This window comes from Triticum urartu, chromosome 3A (genome assembly GCF_056163025.1).
Source record: "Triticum urartu cultivar PI428250 chromosome 3A, HENAU_Tu73, whole genome shotgun sequence".
Lineage (NCBI taxonomy): Eukaryota > Viridiplantae > Streptophyta > Magnoliopsida > Poales > Poaceae > Triticum > Triticum urartu.
Window position 1 is genome coordinate 658,035 of NC_141875.1, and position 19,993 is coordinate 678,027.

The 19,993-nt window shown below is 42.8% G+C and overlaps 1 protein-coding gene and 2 pseudogenes across 1 annotated transcript; 2 read left to right on the forward strand and 1 right to left on the reverse strand.

Moving 5' to 3' along the window:
- Positions 1 to 1,748: 1,748 nt before the first annotated feature.
- On the forward strand, positions 1,749 to 5,685 carry LOC147977505 (uncharacterized; annotated as a pseudogene).
- Positions 2,312 to 2,450, forward strand: LOC125549711 (small nucleolar RNA Z247; annotated as a pseudogene).
- A 1,449-nt stretch (positions 5,686 to 7,134) lies between the features above and the next one.
- Positions 7,135 to 7,716, reverse strand: LOC147977506 (uncharacterized). The gene has a single exon (XM_087545777.1). The coding sequence runs from the start codon at positions 7,714 to 7,716 to the stop codon at positions 7,135 to 7,137; it is 582 nt and encodes a 193-aa protein (XP_087401903.1).
- Between the last annotated feature and the right edge of the window lie 12,277 nt (positions 7,717 to 19,993).

The following is a 19,993-nucleotide window of genomic DNA, read 5'->3' on the forward strand; positions in this document are numbered from 1 at the left end:
TCCAAAAAAACATCATTATGTTGATTTCCTAGCAATATTTCCTTTATAAATATTATATCAATGCATTATACCTATTGAAAATATACACATAAGAGGGCTATTATATTTTATAAATTATAAACATGCCATAAGTATTATACTTAATAAAAAATATACATATACCGATGGTATTATGTGTATAAGAATATATACACATACCCGAGGTATTATACCAAATAAAAGTTATGGATATACCTCGAGTATCTCAAATACCTACTAACAAGACGTAATGAATATACCCACAAACATCATGAGTATGTGGATACCTAGAAATATTATGATTACATATGTATATCCGGTATGTATATACCAATGGTGTACCTACTCGAAATCATTGGCACATGCCCGAGGTATCAAATACCTACCAATGAGACGCAATGTATATACCCAAAAATATCATGAGTATGGAGATACCTCATAATAAATTTGCCATGCATGTCGCAAGAATTTGTCCTAGGTATCATACTCGGTACTTGTATACTCAAAATAAATATGATATACCCCAAGATGATAATAAATAGGACGTACCAAAAATAAATATGATATACCCACAATATTATATTCAGAATTTATATAATCATGATTTGTATCACACTCCTACTATAATATACCCAATGTGTCGTATACCTAATTAAAAAAAAACTACGTCCCACATAAGAGTACAACATACCTTTTATTAACATACGTATGAAAAAAATATCTCTGTATACCTATACAAATTATGACACATTAATTTTGATTTGTCTCTCTCCTATTTCTATTAATATATCTCAAATATGCACCATTACCATGTGTGGCATTCTCTTTCCTATTTAATACCACTACATAATTGTTATCATGCATGTTTCTCTCACTGCCTTAATTACGTTTCCAATTAGCGATTCTATCATAATTATTTTCAAATCAGTCATCACAACAACACACATCTAAATGCAATCGAGTGGTGCAAAGTCAAGGAGCATGGGCACCTAGGTGTCCCAAAGTGTCGTCCTATATATATATATATATAATATATATATATATAATATATAGTTTCTATTTATACACAAACTATTTCATGCAATAAAGAAACAAATACACCCAATTCTCATCTCATGAAACACGAACATCATGGCATTTATTTTCATCCAAATTATTCATCGGCACATCATGCATGCATTATATATACTTGAAAATTAAGCTATATAATTAGATTAGATAGGAGGCGATGGTGCAAGGATCGTCGCCGGCGCTGGGTCCAGGGGAGAAATCTTGGGACAGTCAGCCTTGCACTCATCAACTGAGTTGTAGCACTTATCATTTACTAAACAACAGTAGAAGCAAGTCGGTGGGTGGTCTATGCACGCATTAAGAACGCACAGTCCATTTACATGGATCTTAACCCTTTCCACCTCTTCCAATATTCTTGCTGTGGAACAGAAAATATATTAATAATCATATTAGTCTCTTCTCTGTTTAGAAACAAAGTATATAGTTGATAATGTTAAAAATAATATTGTGCAGGTTATTAGTGTGGCCTTGAGGCACACGGTAGGGTAGTTAGGAGGTTATTCATTCTATGTTTATCTCTCTCTTATCTCCTAAACCCTCCTGTAATATCTCTGGTGGTTAGCCTCGACGCTGCCGCATCCTGTACCGAACCCCCCTCAATCAATATATACATCGCGGGTCTCCATGTATGGAGATTGAGACGCTTCACAATTTCCACATGGTATACAGAGCAGGCCTCTTCCACGACATCTAGCTCATCTTCCTCCATCCGTTTCCTTCCCAGAATCATCACGCCGCAATCATGTCCACCTCCTCCGCAGTCCCCTCCTCTGGCCTCAACTACAACACCTCAGTACCCCTCAGCCGGACGAACTATGTTCTCTGGCGAGCCCAAGCACGATCCCAGATATTGGGCGCCGGCTTGTTTGGCTACATAGATCGGACTATAAAGGAGCCTCCAAAAACAATCATCAGCAAAGATAAAGATGGCAAAGATCAGGTAGTTCCCAACCCTGCTCATAATCCTTGGCTTGTTCAAGATCAGCAAATAGTAGCATATCTTCTCCGAAATCTGTCAAAAGAGGTACTCGTTCAAGTAGCCTCGCTTGAATCATCACATGCAATTTGGACCGCGCTAGCAAATATGTTTTCTGCGGTCTCTCTGTCTCGTGTCAATAACATCAGATCGGCCCTCACAAATGCCCAGAAGGGGTCACAGTCGGCCTCCACCTTCTTCGGGCAGATGCGTGCCCTCTCTGACGAGCTTGCGGCGGCAGGCAAACCGATCGGGGAGGACGAGCTTATCTCTTTCATCGTCGTTGGGCTTGATATGGAGTATCAGCCCATCATCTCTGCACTCGACGTCCGCACCGAGCCCATCACCGTCGATGCACTCTTCTCGATGGTGGCAAACTTCGATCAACGCGCTGAGATGTTCAGCAGCGCTGGTGGCTTCAAATCATCAGCGAACGCCACTTCTAGAGGTCGATCGAGTGGCGGCAGAGGCGGCTACCGCAACCAGAAGCAAGGTGGTCGCGGCGGCGGCTACTCTGGTGGTGGGGGCCAAAACGCTAGCAGCGGCTATCCTGGCACGGGTAGCGGCGGCGGCTACAACAACCACGGTGGCGGCGGCTACAACAACCATGGCAACGGCGGCGGCCAAGGCAGCGGCCATCGTGGCGGTGGTGGCGGGGGCTACTACAACAACAATGGCCCCCCACGCCACTACTACAACAACAACCAAGGGGGCCGCTTCGTCGGGTATGAGGAGTATGAAAACAAATGCCAGATCTGCAAGAAAACTAACCATATTGCCAAAGAATGTAAATGGTGCTATGCAGAGGATAACTCCAGGAAAAGGCGCGTTGCAGCTGCGGCCGATGCTTCATACGGATTTGATTCGAACTGGTATCTTGACTCTGGCTCGAATGAGAACATCACCTCCGAGCTTGAGAAGATGACCATCCATGAGAAGTATCACGGCCAAGATCACGTCCACACCGCTGAAAACGGTCCAGGTATGATGATTAGTCATGTTGGAGAGTCTATTATTAAAACCCCAAACCGTGATATTCTTGTAGATGATGTACTTCACATTCCAAATGCATCTAAAAATCTTTTGTCCGTACATCGCATCACTCTTGACAATGGTGTTTTCATCGAGTTTCATCCCTTCTTCTTTTTGATCAAGGATCAGGTCACGAGGAGGGTGCTTTATCGCGGTAGATGTGTGCAAGGCCTCTACCCATTGATCCCCAAAATTTCCAAGTTCAATAAGCAAGCCTATGGAGTCTTCAAAGTGTCTTCCGAACGATGGCATAATCATTTAGGCCACCCATCTTTTTCCATTGTTTATCAGATTCTTAGCAAAAATAAGCTCGCTTTTGTTGATGAGCATGATCGTGAAACTATTTGTGACTCTTGCCAAAGAGCAAAAAGTCACCAGTTACCATATCCTATATCTACACGTGTGTCCACAAAACCTTTGCAACTTGTGTTTTCAGACGTTTGGGGACCGGCTCCCTCCTCTGTTGGACGCCATACCTATTACGTGAGCTTCATTGATGATTTTAGCAAGTATACTTGGATATACCTCCTTAAAAAACGCTCCGGTGTTTTCCAAGTTTTCCTTAACTTTCAGGCATTGGTAGAACGACAATTTGATTGCAAAATACTTGCTATGCAGTCAGACTGGGGTGGTGAGTACGAAAAACTCAACTCCTTCTTCCAACGTATAGGAATCTCTCATCATGTTTCTTGCCCTCACGCTCACCAACAAAACGGTTCAGCAGAGCGCAAGCATAGGCACATTGTTGATATTGGCATCTTCGGTCGACACAATGTGTGTTTACAGGCTACAGTGCACAACACAAAGGCGTCAAGTGTCTTGATGTAGCCACAGGACATGTGTATATCTCTCGAGATGTCGTCTTCGATGAAACAGTTTTTCCCTTTGCCAAACTCCACCCAAATGCCGGCGCATTGCTCCGCAAAGAAATTCTTCTCTTGCCCTCATCCTTATCCGGCATTGATCATGGGGGAGAAAATAATAGTACTAATCAACTTGCATCTAATCATCAAATTATGCTTGAGATTACTGTTGCAGAAATCAGTCCAAATGGTGAAAATCCGAGGCAAAACGGGCAAGATTTCATGTGTTCCCCAGCTGGAGACACCGACGCGCATCAAGGAGGATCTGCCTCGGGATCCCCACGACAGGAGGCAGCATCCTCTCCGGGATCCGAACGGACAGGACGGGCAGCACCTGGTTGCGCCCCGGGCCTCGAGCGTGTGAGCGGTCGCGAAAGCGACGTCGCTGCCCCGCACCAATCGGCAGATGACGCGTGGCGAGAGGACACTTGCGCAGCCGGGCCTCGCTCGCCTGATTGGCCCGCGCCGGATTCGCCGAGGCCCGCCACTTCCGACCGGCTGGACTCGCCCGGGCCCGCCACCTCGCCTTGGTCGCGGTCGCCAGCAGCAGCGACAGAATCCCCCTCGGGATCTGGCTCGCCAGCGCCTGGCGCAGATGGTGGATCTCATGTGGCTCCGCCTCCTGTGGCTTCTCCTGTGGCGCTGCGCACAAGGCTACAGAAGGGAGTAACTACTCGTTTAAATTACAAAAATTTCTCTAAGATTGGTATGTCTTGTACAACTGGCGAGCCTAACAGTTTAGTAACAACACTTGATGATCCAAGGTGGAAGGCAGCCATGGAAGATGAAATCATGGCATTGCGAAAAAATAAAACGTGGCACCTAGTGCCCCCACGACTAGGCAGAAATCTGATTGATTGTAAGTGGGTCTACAGAATCAAGAAAAAATCTAATGGTACCATAGATAGATACAAGGCAAGACTTGTAGCAAAGGGATTCAAGCAAAGGTATGGCATAGATTATGAGGATACGTTTAGTCCTGTTTTTAAAGCTGCAACAATCCGTCTTGTATTATCAATAGCTGTGTCCAGGGGATGGAGTCTGAGACAGCTAGATGTTCAGAACGCGTTTCTTCATGGTGTTCTGGAAGAGGAAGTGTACATGGAACAACCTCCTGGGTTTGAGGATAAAAGTGCACCTTCATATGTCTGCAAGCTTGATAAAGCCCTGTATGGTTTGAAACAGGCACCCAGAGCATGGTATTCACGGTTAAGTATGAAACTTCAGTCACTTGGCTTTGTTCCATCAAAGTCTGACACATCTCTGTTCATTTATAACAAGCATAGAACATCCATATTTGTTTTGATATATGTTGATGATATCATTGTCACTAGTTCTTCTGATGGAGCTGTGACAGCACTGCTTAAGGATTTAGGCTCTGAGTTTGCTCTCAAGGATTTGGGAGATCTGCATTTCTTCTTGGGTATTGAAGTCAAGAAACATAGCAATGGTATTCATCTATCTCAAGCCAAGTATGCCACAGAACTGCTAAGTAGGATTGGTATGCAGAATTGTAAATCTTCACCAACACCCTTGTCTAGTTCAGAACCCTTGTCCTTGACAGAAGGAGAACCATTGCATCAAGAGGACATCACTGGTTACAGAAGTCTAGTTGGTGGACTTCAGTACTTGACTCTTACTCGACCTGACATCTCTTTTGTAGTTAATAAGGTGTGTCAGTATCTTCATGCACCCACCACAGCACACTGGACAGCTGCAAAATGAATTCTCATGTATATAAGCAACACTATACACTTGGGTCTCACACTCAGCAAGTCATCTTCCACATTTGTTAGTGCATTCTCAGATGCAGACTGGGCTGGTTGCTTGGATGATAGAAGGTCAACAGGTGGTTTTGCCATTTTCTATGGATCTAACTTAATATCATGGTGTGCAAGAAAGCAAGCCACTGTTTCCAGGTCAAGTACAGAAGCAGAATATAAAGCACTAGCAAATGCAACAGCAGAAATCATTTGGGTTCAATCCATGCTCAGAGAACTTGGAGTAATTCAGACTCAGCCGCCGTGTTTATGGTGTGATAATCTTGGTGCTACATACTTGTCTGCGAATCCAGTCTTCCATGCCAGAACAAAGCACATTGAAATAGATATTCATTTTGTGAGAGAACGTGTTACCAATAAACAGCTTGAGATCAAGATTTATACCATCCAAAAATCAGCTTGCAGATGGATTCACTAAAGGTTTGGCAGTCAATAGTTTTGAAGAGTTTAAACGTAATCTCAACTTGTCATAGTTGTGATTATGGGAGAGTGTTAAACATAATATTGTGCAGGTTATTAGCGTGGCCTTGAGGCACACGGTAGGGTAGTTAGGAGGTTATTCATTCTATGTTTATCTCTCTCTTATCTCCTAAACCCTCCTATAATATCTCTGGTGGTTAGCCTCGACGCTGCCGCATCCTGTACCGAACCCCCCTCAATCAATATAGACATCGTGGGTCTTCATGTATGAAGATTAAGACGCTTCACAATTTCCACAGATGAACAAACAAACAAATAGGCAATCACTCAGAAAAGACGTAAACGCTTGTCGGTAAATATAATAGAAATCAACTTACAGTGCACATGGGTCGTAGTGAAGCACGTGACAAGAAGCACCGACAGTATGATTGGTGCAAGGGAACGGTTCCTATACAGCTTGTCCATGGAGAAATTGTTTGCCCCTCGATCGTCTATAGCAGTAGCAGAGTAGGTTTTCTGAGAAACGATGACAGGTATCTTTGTTCGGGTGTACGTGTACTATTTATATATATATGCCCAATAATCAACATGAGGTAAAGGGCAAGGAATCACGGTTGTTTCTTTTTTTGCATGCAAAGATAACATCCCAGCTAATCTTTGTATTTATGTGATACGATTCGATATTCGTTGCAATCTCTACTCCGATTGGATACTCCTAATAACACAATCAATCCAAGGAGCACCCCCACCGATTTTTCCCTAGCATAATCCCACCAGCCTGATTTACGTCGGCGCGGACACAAGACGGACACCCACGCGCTCGCCCACTTTCCTCACCGGGCCCGCTGGTCGGTGGCACATTGCATTCACACACTCGCCCGCCTGCTACGTCGCCGATGCGGCCGGCCATTTTTTTAGATTTAAAATAAATACATAGATAGTTTTAGCGTACACAGATAAAAGAAAAAGACCACTACTCGTCGCTTTCTGACTCCGACTCGGTAATGTCCTCCTCCGACGTCTGGATGTAGGCGTCAGCAAACTGCTCGTCTTCAAAGTTCCAACCCGAGGTTTCTCGTAGCTTCAGTTTCAATTGAGCTGCCCGCTTCCGCGAACGCTTGCCCTCCCGACAGGCGCCTCGCTCCCTCCTCCTCGCGTCCCTCTCCAACCTTAATTGCCTGTAGAACTGGCGCTCGTCGACGATTTCTTGCGGGAAGCCTCCGCGCCACGCCACCATGGCTTCCACGTCCTTCTCTGCGATGGCGAGGCGACGCTGTCGCCTCCGATGGACACGACGATCCTCGTCGGTGAAAAGCCGCGGGAGAGGCGCCAGATCCTGCGCCTGCTGGCTCGACACGGTGGGAAAATTCATATCCCGACGAGGCCTCCGGAGGCGCCACGCCGCCGCGTCGTGCACGCGGGCCGCCTCCTCTGCGGTGTCGAAGGTGCCAAGGATGAGACGCTTCTCGCGAAAGTAGATCTCGGAGGAGAAGGAGCCGGAGCGGAGCTCGCGGACTCCGCGATAATCCGAAGCGCCCAGGCGGCGGATCGACATGGTGGCGCAGAGGCGGCGAGAGTGGGCGGCGGACAGAGTATGGAGGGAGCGCCTTCTTTATAATGAGGGCATGACGCGGCGCGCGCGCGCGAACCTTTCCCGCGCGCTGGAGCGCCAAAACCAGCGCGCGCTAGGCCGTTTTCCACCGCGCGCGCGAACATTCCCCACGCGCTGGAGAGCCAAAATCAAGGCGACGACATGATCTAAAACGCGCGCGGCCATGAAATGGGTCAGCCCGTTGGGTGCACTGCCGACCCAGAACTAAAAGAGGGCGGACGGCGGGCGGCCGGCCGATCCAAACGGACAAAAAGCGGACAAAAACACCGTCCGTTTGGGTCGGCCCGTTGGAGTTGCTCTAAACCTACGTAGACCAACAAAAGACATACTCCCTCCGTTCCATAATATAAAAACGTTTTTGACACTACAATACTGTAAAAAAACGCTCTTATATTAGGGACAAAGGGAGTAGTTCGGACATAATCAACATAATTCACATCGTAGTAGTCGTTGGACAACAACAGAAAAAACAAGTTTTCATCGACGGGCAGTACTAAACATAAAAAAATTTAGATAAAACAAAGAAACGAAGAAGGGCAGAAAACAAAATTACCATTTCCTAGCCAGCCGGTCGGCCTTCGCCTTGCCCTATGCCTATGCCGTTGCCTCTTGTTCCGACTGCTCGATGGCGAGCCGGAGCGTTTTTGCGGCGGAGCGTCTTCTCCGGATCCACTTATTCCCGGCCCACACCTCCCTCGCTGTCTCCCTCGCCGCCTCGGATTCATGTGTCCCCATCCGCGGCGGTGTCGGCAAGTGCACGAGTACCTACCGATGGCCGGGGACGCCCTCCGGAGCTGGTAGAGCATGCGGAGAGGGGCGGCGTACCTGCAGGGGGGGGGGGGGGGGACGGTCAGAGCTGGGCGCTGGACGCGAGGGGGCGAAGATGTCACCCACACCGCGTTGCTAGGCGATAAGGGCTGATGTGGAACCCGAGCTTCCGCTGCCGCTGCCCCAGTCTAGCCGTGATCCCCACAGTGGGATGTGGAGGGCGATCTCCTCTACGTTGCCAAGCTTAGCATTGCTCGTTCGGATGTGGGATATATGTGGCGGGATCTTCCACTGGAGACCGTGCTACTGCCGTCGCTCGCCATAGATCAGAAGAAGGGGAACGAGGAGAGGAGGAGAGGAAGAGAGAGTGGAGTGTACTGTGTCGACTTCAGTCTAGGGTTCGTCTGAATGTGAGATATATGTGGGATCCGGGTTGGCTAGGATGGGCACGTCCAAAGTGATGGACACGCCCAGGCGCTTCCTGGCCTCCCCAAACCCGCACCAGATTTGGTCTGGTTTTGAGTGGTGCCGGTCAGCTCGGATGAGTTTGGAAAATCTGATTAGATCATGTTTTTGGTACCGGACAGTCTGTCCGGTGGGTTTGAGAAGCCAACTATAGATGCTTGTGTTTTGCGGCGCTTTGGTGATGAAGGCGGAGGTGGAGTTGGAGGCGAATCTGTTTCAAAACACAACATCCAGCTCTCTCTCAGGAAAGGGAAAAAGGAGAGTACTTGATTAATAATCAGCTAAACGTCTTTTTCGACGGCGGGGGACACATATCGCGATCGCATCTCCTGCACATCCCATCGTCATGTGGCATGTGGCCCATTTGTCCATATATATCCATCATCCCTCCAACCAATCACATGCGAGGTGCAATCATGCATGCCAGATACCACATTGCTATTGGCTTTTTTCTGACAAAAAGATTGATATCTTGCTACTATTATTATTGTACGAAAAGATGGGACCAAGATCATGAGTGACACCTGTTGATTAGCTACACCGCCCTGTACTTGTAAAACTAAAACATTTCGTAGCTAGCGAGCCGACAGGCATCTATGTTCTACATGTGTTTTGTATTGCGTATGAACGTGACCGATCTTGTTCTTTTGAGTAGTCCATCGGCCGACCGTGGCATGTTCATTCAGGTGTACGCACGCACGCTGTTTTCTGTATATATGAATATAAAGATGAGTGCTTTCTTCAAGACATGTTTCGGCAGGCATGTTGAAGGTAGTATCTTCATGCAGTGCAAGCAGAATTAGCATGTTGAGACTTGAACGGACGGACATATGTTGGCCAGTTGATCTGTCAAGCTCCTGCATGTTACGTGTCCCCTAACAGTCGTTATCCATCTCGTTGTCAGTTACGATGCATTCGGCCTCTACACGTCAGACGTGTGCATGGGGATGAGATCAGACCAGATCAGCCTCCTCTCTTCTCACATCTCACAAAAAAAATGATACAATGAAGATGAAGCAATAGCTCACTGCCAGGGCCGGCCCTGTGTTTTGGGAGGCCCTAGGCGAACTCGACGACATGGGCCCCTATGTCGTAAGATCATATATATATATATATGTGTGTATATATATATATATGTATATATATATATATATATATATATATATATATATATATTGGACAATAATGAGAGTAATCTTTCAACCACACATCTTTAGTTTGAAATTTGACTATTATAATTATTGGACAATGCCATATTACGACAGAAATACTCAGAAGATAGCAAAACAAAACTAAAATGACATGATTACCTCAAAAAAGAAACAAATTCGACTCACTCCATCGACAACAATAATACTCCATTGCTTCAAAAAAGGTTTCTTCGGGCGTTTCTTGATGCAAAGTCATTAAGGGCACTATTAAGATTAACATCAGATGAGTTATCATCCGAAAAAGCTTCTTAGGCAACGTAGCATGTTGTGTCTTAAAATTATAAAAGTAAAGAGTATACAAAGAATTAGAAATTTATAGATCGGATGGAGAGCGCGGCCGCCAGGTCGGGCAGCGAGGTGACCCCGCCGAGGTTGTGCATGGCCGTCGGGATGCCGAGCTTGATGGCGCAGCGGAGCCCCATGGAGGTGAGGTAGTAGAGGGTGTGGCGCCACAGGTCGGCCTGAGCCTGCAGCAGCTCGGCATCAGTGGGAACCTCGATCGCCGGTGCCTGGGCCGCCATTGTTCTTGGTGCCTCGGATCGATCACTGGCTGTTTGTTCTCTGCTCAGCTTGACGTAATCTGATGTCCGTACTATATGATACGAACGAGAGCGGGCTTTAAATAGACCGTGCCATGGCTTAAATTGATAGTAGCATTATTTTACTTAATTGGCGTCACCCTCGCGTGGAGCGCGAGGTTGTATTTTTTTGGGTCTCTGCTCAGCTACTATGCGACCTGACTGGCTTGCCAGTCGCCACAGGTTAGCTTCTATACTGTTGGCATATATTAGCTTTATTTACTTAATTAAAATATTAATTAGCGTCACTCTCCCGTGGAACGCGAGGTGGATTTTTTTTCAGATATAAAGGCGTCAGGTCGTTCGGCAGTTATCTTCCAATTCTACCACATATCATTGATTGCCACCAAAATAATTAGCCACACACATTTTTGAGATTTCAATACAGCTAATCTACATAGTCATAATAATGTTTAGGGCCACTTTGATTCATAGCATTGTAAAAACACAGAAATAGGAAAAACACATATATAGTTGGAAACACAAATGATTCTATAAGAAAAAATCCTATGGAATTCAAGCCTCCAAATCAAATGATCAGCAAAAATCCGGAGAGGTTCTAGTCCTTCAAAATTCCTATGAAAAATCCTTTGAATTAGCGAGGCGCCTATTCGATCGACACATTGTTTGGTTACCGGGAAAACATTCATGTCCTAGGCCCTAGGTAATATGGCAAAAGTTGAGAAAATATATGGGCACTTATTAGCTTAGGTCGTTCCTGAATGTCTAAAATTGACTTGAACCAAAATCCCAGTGGTACCCACTTGAATTCCGTCGAGATCCAAACCAAACCAATGGCCAAGATAGATAGGAATCCGAGCATAGGCTTAAAAATCTCACTCTCGAAAATGTTATGCAGCTTTTAATTTAACTAGCACAACATTTGTAAGGGACTCTCTTCAATATTTTCTAATTCATTAGATCCATGATACAAAATAGTCGTGTCTTTGTGTAAAAGTACCGGATTCTACATGGACTTTTGGTTACCCTTGTGCCATTATGTCAATATTTACAATTAAATTAATGTCTAAATATGCCATGAGTTTACCAGTTAATAGCTTATTAGTACATGTAGTTGGCAAGTCATTTATGCATAGCATCGGCAAATTTGAATAACTACTCCATTATATTGGTGGTTTATATGTGGGATAGGGATATTTAGACATTACATAGCCTGTCTAAATGTGTGTCAGGATGAGATGGCGAAGGTATTCAATGATTTCACTGATCATCCAGTTGAGATGAATCCTCTATTTTAACCATGTCTAATTGAGAGAGAGAGAGAGAGAGAGAGAGAGAGTGAGAGTGTGTGTGTGTGTGAGAGAGAGAGAGAGAGGTCACATATACTTGGATGCCAGAGGCACACATAGCTTGTGTTTTTTCTTCTAATTTTCCCAACAAGTCTACGACAAGTGACTTCAAAAAACAATCTAATAAGTTGTTCACCTTCTCCGACAAGCCCAATTGGGCACAACTGAGGAAACATGATGCCTGTATATTTTATTTTGAAAATGACAGCAATCAGCTCAGATAGTGATAATGAGCTTGTTATAAACATTCAGGGAGAATACACAAAATTGAAGTACAACATTGTTCACAAACCGGAGTATCTCCTGTAAGGTTTCGTAACTTTCACTCAAAATATCCCATCTGGTACCTCACAAACCATTTAGCACTAGTTATGAAATATGTTATATTTAGCATTTTCTACAACAATATTGCATTTTAAAATGAAAAAGTAATACTAAAACCATGCATGGAGTCCTAATGTTGGTATACGTGATTGTGACAACTTTTTACGAAGGATACAAAAAACATTAAATACAGACGTGAGTTTAAACATTAGAGTTGAAACATGTTCCCATGTATGCATTGGTATGTATAATGTTGATATTATTATCACATAATTTCTCTATGGTTAGAAAGCCTTGCTTAGAAATGGATCCATTCTATTTATAGAATAATTTTCCAAATTTGACAAAAAATAAAACAATAAGAAGTTCTAAAAAGGTTCTGTAATTCTAGCGAAATGTAGGAGACGAACATAGCAATGGCCAGCTTAGTTTTCCTATTATGTTTGACTTTTGGCAGATATGTTTTTGCACAAAATGTGACAAAAAATTCCAAATTTTTGAAAAGGATAGATGTGCAATTATCCATCTATGAAATGCCAAGGTTGTGCCTAAGTTAAATGGCGTTGCCGCCCATACACCCCCCCCCCCCCCCGCCCCACCCGCAGAAACAGAAACCCACTGGGGACGTGAACTTACTCATTAATGGCCTCCTCCACATATCTCGCCCTGATATTTTTTGCTATGTTAATGCTACTTTATGCAATTATTACATAGTTTTGGCACAATTTTATATTGATTTACTAAACTAACCTATTAATCCAATGGTTATGCCCAATTGTTATTTTCTACTTGTTTTTGGACTTTGTAGGAAAAGAAAAATACTTTTTAGGTACCAAAAGAACGAAACAAAAATGTGTCGTGAAGATTGAAGATGGTTAGAATACAATGGTGTTGATAGCTACCACAAGGGGTAGGCCCCATGCTGCCTACCAACATGGCCAAGAACCTAGCAGTGCCGTCCCTAGGTCTCAATTCCATCGCCTCTTGGTCCATGTAGCTCCATATATACCTGAAACATTTGGGAATATTTATTGAGGGATATTTCTACTGCCGCGTCTTCTCTCGCGGCGACCCAATCTGGAAAAACTTGTCGGTACTATTTCAGAGCGGGAGCTCATCTACTGCCGCCACCTCGTGTTCAGTGATGATCCAATTTTGAGACTTTTTTTAGTTATCTTTTAGAGGGACAACTCGTCCACCGCCGGCACCTCGAGTTCGGCGGTGTTCCAATATGGATAAATTTTCCGGTACTCTTTTAGAGGGGAATTCACCGACACGACTATCATCATGAACCTCGCTTCTTCGATGACAATGTGTTTGTAGTTGTCCTTGGACTATGGGTCCATAAAAATAGCTATGTGGCATCCTCTTTGCCTTTTTCTTCAATATACAAATATCAGATGAGCTATCCTACATAATTGTGATCCATCTGATGTAATTCTCGGTGTGTTAGTAGCGTGTGACGAATTTTAACATTATGATCAGATTATGTCTAAATTTCTATTTGGATTTTTTTGAGCTCTTTGCTGCATGATTTACAAACATACATGCTCTTAAATATATTAGTATTTTATAGTCCATTATCAGATGAATGATCTCCAAGAGGGAGTTGTGTATGTTAGTTGGTGACGGTGTCCTGGACTAGGGGGTACTCACCATGTCATCTCCCGACCAGGTGGATCGGGCCGAGGACCCCCATGGCGGTTCACTATTGGGCCACTTTAGACAACCCATGACATATAGAACGAAGATTCCACAAGACTTGATGACAAGACAAGGACTCCTCTCCACCGACGTATTCGACTAGGACTCTTGCTATCCTAGGCCTCCGGTACATTATATAAGCCGAGGCCAGGCTAGTCGGTAGAACTTCAACACAATCGCATTCAGCTAGATCTAGAGTTAGAACATATCTCACGATCTCGAGGTAGATCAACTCTGTACTTGATGCGTTTTCATCAATATAAACAAGAGCAGAACATAGGGTTTTACCTCCATCAAGAGGGCCCGAACCTGGGTAAAACATTGTCTCTTTGTTCATGTTACCATTTGTCCGAGATCCATAGCTCGGGACCCCCGACCCCAAGGTCTTTCGGTTTTCACACCGATACTATTGCTTTTATTGAGAGTTCCATTGTGTGATCGCAAAGGATAGATGGCTCGTTTGCAGATTGACAACAATATTTTTGGACATCAGATTTATTTTTGCCGTTCCCGTCTCCCTGAGCGTCACTATGATAATTGCTTTGCTGGAATTGTGTGGAATTGAGTCTAGAACAACCATGTATAATATCTCCACTTTCTGATGGAGGAATCTCTGGCCATCTCCGATACACCGGAGCCCTGTCGAATCTGGATGGGAATCTGGATGAGTTTAGGGCCAGAGGTCCAGCTCGGACATCGGTTGGAAAATCCTACCGTTCATCGGCTACGGAATTCCCATATCGTTCACCCCTAAAAAAATTTGCTCGATTCGACCGTCCAAACTCCGGGAAACATCCGATAAGTGCATCAACTTTTGAATCTGCCTTCTGCGCAAAAAAAAAATCTGACCCGAGTTCATCTTTCTTTATGAATGGGATATTAGACATCCTTTTTGGAGGAATTGGTACACTAGATGCATGCTGGATAGCAGTCGATGTGTGGAGTAATAGTAGTAGATGCAGGCGGGAGTCGGTCTACTATTCTTGGACGTGATGCCTATATAATATCATTGCCTGGATATCGTCATGATTATTTGAAGTTCTATCAATTTCCCATCAATAATTTGTTTACCCACCGTATGCTATTTTTCTTGAGATAAGCCACTAGTGAAATCTACAGCCCCCGAGTCTATTTTCTCATCATATATTTTCATATCTATATTGCTATTTGCCATTTTATTTCTTTGCATCTTTTATTTCCAGAACTATATTATCAAAACCCAAAAATACCTCGCTGAATTTTATTTGCCATTATTTGCATCTATCAATCTACTACAATTTTCTCCCGTCCACGTGCCAATTTCCGGCGCCGTTACCCGAAAGGGATTGACAAGCCCTTTCACACGTCGGGTTGCAAGTATTTGTTCTTTGTTTACAAGGAAAAAACCGAAACTGGCACTGAGCTCTAGGTTAATAGGTTAGTCCCAAAAATCATATAAAATAGCATATAAATGCATATAAAACATCCAAGATGGATAATATAATAGCATGGAATAATCAAAAATTATAGATACGTTGGATACGTATCAAGCATCCCCAAGCTTAATTCCTGCTCCTCCTCGAGTAGGTAAATGATAAAAATAGAATTTTTGATGTGGAATGCTACCTAACATATTTATCAATCTAATCTTCTCTATTGTGGCAAGAATATTCAGATCCATAAGATTCAAAACAAAATTTTAATATTGACATAAAAAACAATAATACTTCAAGCATACTAGCGAAGCAATCATATCTTCTCAAAATAACATGGCCAAAGAAAGTTCATCCCTACAAAATCATATAGTTTGGCTATGCTTCATCTTCGTCACACAAAATATTCAAATCATGCACAACCACAGTTTCAGCCAAGCAATTGTTTCATACTTTAGTATTCTCAAACTTCTTCAACTTTCACGCAATACATGAGCGTGAGCCATGGACATAGCATTATAGGTGGAATAGAATGGTGGTTGTGGAGAAGACAAAAAGGAGGAAGATAGTCTCACATCAACTAGGCGTATCAACGGGCTATGGAGATGCCCATCAATATATATCAGTGTGAGTGAGTAGGGATTGCCATGCAACAGATGCACTAGAGCTATAAATGTATGAAAGCTCAACAAAAGAAACTAAGTGGGTGCGCATTCAGCTAGCTTGCTCATGATGACATAGGGCATTTGAGGAAGCCCATCGTTGGAATATACAAGCCAAGTTCTATAACAAAAATTCCCACTAGGAAATGACAAACTACTCCGAAAGATATAAATGAAGATCAATGAGTAGTCGAATAATTATGCAACTATGTGAAGACTCTCTAACATTTAAGAATTTCAGATCTTGGGATATTATTCAAACATCAAGCAAAATAAAATAAAAGAAAATGAATCTCCAGGCAAAACCCATATCATGTGGTGAATAAAAATATAGCTCCAAGTAAAGTTACCGATGAACAAAGACGAAAGAGGGGATGCCTTCCGGGGCATCCCCAAGCTTAGGCTCTTGGTTGTCCTTGAATATTAGCTTGGAATGCCTTGGGCAACCCCCAAGCTTAGGCTCTTGCACTCCTTATTCCATAGTCCATCGAATCTTTACCCAAAACTTGAAAACTTCACAACACAAAACTCAACAGAAAACTCGTAAGCTCCGTTAGTATAAGAAAATAAAACCACCACTTAGGTACTGTTGCGAACTCATTCTAAATTCATATTGGTGTAATATCTACTCTATTCCAACTTCTCTATGGTTCATACCCTCCGATACTACTCATAGATTCATCAATATAAGCAAACAACACACAAAAAATAGAATCTGTCAAAAACAGAACAGTCCGTAGCAATCTGTAACTTTCGAATACTTCTGTAACTCCAAAAATCCTGAGAAACTAGGAAGTCCGAAGCAATTTATTTATTAATCTTCTGAAAAAAGTATCAACTGAAAAGCATGTTCCTGTGATTTATGAAAATTGTTTTCGTGCATGCAAAAGTTTGTGTATTTCAGCAAGATTAAATTAACTATCATCGTAGGATATCCTAAAAGTATTACTTGACACTTTATTGGAAAAAAGCTATAAAACATGATTACTACGGTATCTTAATCATGTGGACACACAATAACAGTAAGGGTAAATATTGGGTTGTCACCCAACAAGCGCTTTTCTTTAATGCCTTTTTAGCTAGGCATAATGATTTCAATGATGCTCACATAAAAGATAAGAAATGAAACATAACGGGAGCATCATGAAGAATATGACTAGCACATTCAAGTCTAACCCACTTCCTATGCATAGGGATTTTGTGAGCTAACAACTTATGGGAACAAGAATCAACTAGCATAGGAAAGAAAAACAAGCATAACTTCAAGATTTTCAACACATAGAGAGGAAACTTGATATTATTGCAATATGTAGAAGCATATTATCCTCTCTCATAATAATTTTCAGTAGCAACATGAATAAATTCAACCATATAACCAACATATAAAGCATTCTTTTCATGATATACTTGCATAGAAATTTTACTACTCTCCACATAAGCAAATTTATTCTCAATAATAGTAGTGGGAGCAAACTCAACAAATAACTATCATGTGAAGCATAATCCAATTGAAAATTAAAATCATGATGACACGTTTCATGGTTATCTTTATTCTTTATAGCATATGTGTTATCACAATAATCATCATAAATAGGAGGCATGCATTCATCATAATATATTTGCTCATCAAAACTTGGGGGACAAAAAATATCATCTTCATCAAACATAGCATCCCCAAGCTTGTGGCTTTGCATATCATTAGCATCAAGTATATTCAAAGAATTCATACTAACAACATTGCAATCATGCTCATCATTCAAATATTTAGTGCAAACATTCTAATCCATTCTTCCTCTAGCAATTGAGCACAATTATTGGAATCCTTTTCATGGAAGACATTAAAAAGATGAAGCATATGAGGCACCCTCAATTCCATTTTATTTGTCTTTTTCTTCTATAAACTAAACTAGTGATAAAACAAGACACTAAAAGATTCAATTGCAAGATCTAAAGATATACCTTCAAGCACTCACCTCCCCGGCAACGGCACCACAAAAGAGCTTAGTTGATGGGGTGTTAGTGCCGCTTACCTAGCCTCCCCGGCAACGGCGCCAAAAAAGAGCTTGATATCTACTACACAACCTTCTTCTTGTAGACGTTGTTGGGCCTCCAAGTGCAGAGGTTTGTAGGACAGTAGCAAATTTCCCTCAAGTGGATGACCTATGGTTTGTCAATCCGTGGGAGGCGTAGGATGAAGATTGTCTCTCTCAAACAACCCTGCAACCAAATAACAAAGAGTCTCTTGTGTCCCCAACACACCCAATACAATGGAAAATTTCAATCTAATGAGGGTTTGTCTATGTACGTTGAGTGGTTTTTGTCTATGTCAAATAACATATTATTTTCTAGATAGTTTTGGGGTTTTGCCAATGTATGTTTGGGTGGTTTGTCTAAGGTAACATCATTTATCTAGATAGTTTTGGGGGTTTCTCCATGTAGCACTCTCTTACTATGAGAGGAATTTAGGGTCAGAGCATTTCAGCTGTAAAAATTGTATATCTTACTAATGTAAATCAATTGCTGATTTACACGGTAAACTCCACTGTAAAGCTGTAAATATACCTAGTGTAATTCAACTTACTAACGTAAATCTTACTAATGTAAATCAATTGCCCTTGTCTCTCTTCCCTTTCTGTTTCCTATGATGAGAGATCGGTGAGATAGAGAGGGAGAGGCACCAAAATTTACACTATAATAAATATTGTATATGCACTATAATTTACGCTATAATTTTGGTGTAATTACAAATTACAAACACAAAACAGTGTAAATTTTTCTTTTATTTTTCTCGTAGCGGCCCTTGTCTCTCTTCCCTTTCCATTTCCTCCGATGAGACATCAGTGAGATAGACAGGGAGAGGCATCGCGATTTCAATTTGGATCTCTCTTTGCTGCTGGCTTGAGGGATTGGTGGTCGGACATCTGGAGCTCATCATGTCATTGTGGTTGGTTTCATTTTCTCCCCGTTCCTTTATATGTATGCTCTGTTCCTGATTCCTTTTTGTTTTTCCATTGCTCAGATATGCTGGTTCCTTGTGTGCTGTAATGTGTAGGTTTAGTTGAAACTCCCTCGTTAGATGCTTGGGTTAGTTTGTCCGCTTGCGTTTGCCTGATTATGTTCTTTGTAGCTAGATGTTTGTGTCCTAGGGTTTCTTCAGCTAGACCATTTGGATCTGAGGTTTAGCTGCTAGAGCATAGTGTTTAGTTTGTGGAGATTTATGCTAATTTTCTACCCAGTAGCTATTGATTTTTAGATCTAGTATCCTGTGAGAGAGAGAGGGAGGGATTTCGTGCATTTTGTGATGTGGCTGTGCATGCATGGCATGGCATGGCCTTTGATCTCTACTATAGTTCTCAGCCCTGAATCATGGGAGCATCTTGGAATCTTTGCTTTATTGATGTTTGGTTGCGCCCTCGAAAGCATTGGCTTCAGCACTCAAAAGGAAAGCCAGCAAAGCAGCAACCATGCCATACACATTGCATTGCATGCATAACCTGGGAAACCATGCAGAAGCTGCAACTTTTTTCAATCCATGCAGAAGATTATAAAAGTTCAAACACGTGCACGGGATGAGAGAGGGAGGGAGAGGGAGAGAGAGAGAGCTAGGTGTTAAGTGCAAAACTCTAGAAGTGCTTAATGTGGTTCGGGGGGATTTTGTGGTTAAGTTTCGGGTGAGATCGAAGTTAGACGGGTTCCGGTGGTCTTTGGTGGCTGTGTATGGAGCGGCCAAACCCGAACTAAAACCTGACTTTCTAACTGATCTGTTTCGGATTTGTGGGGATGAAA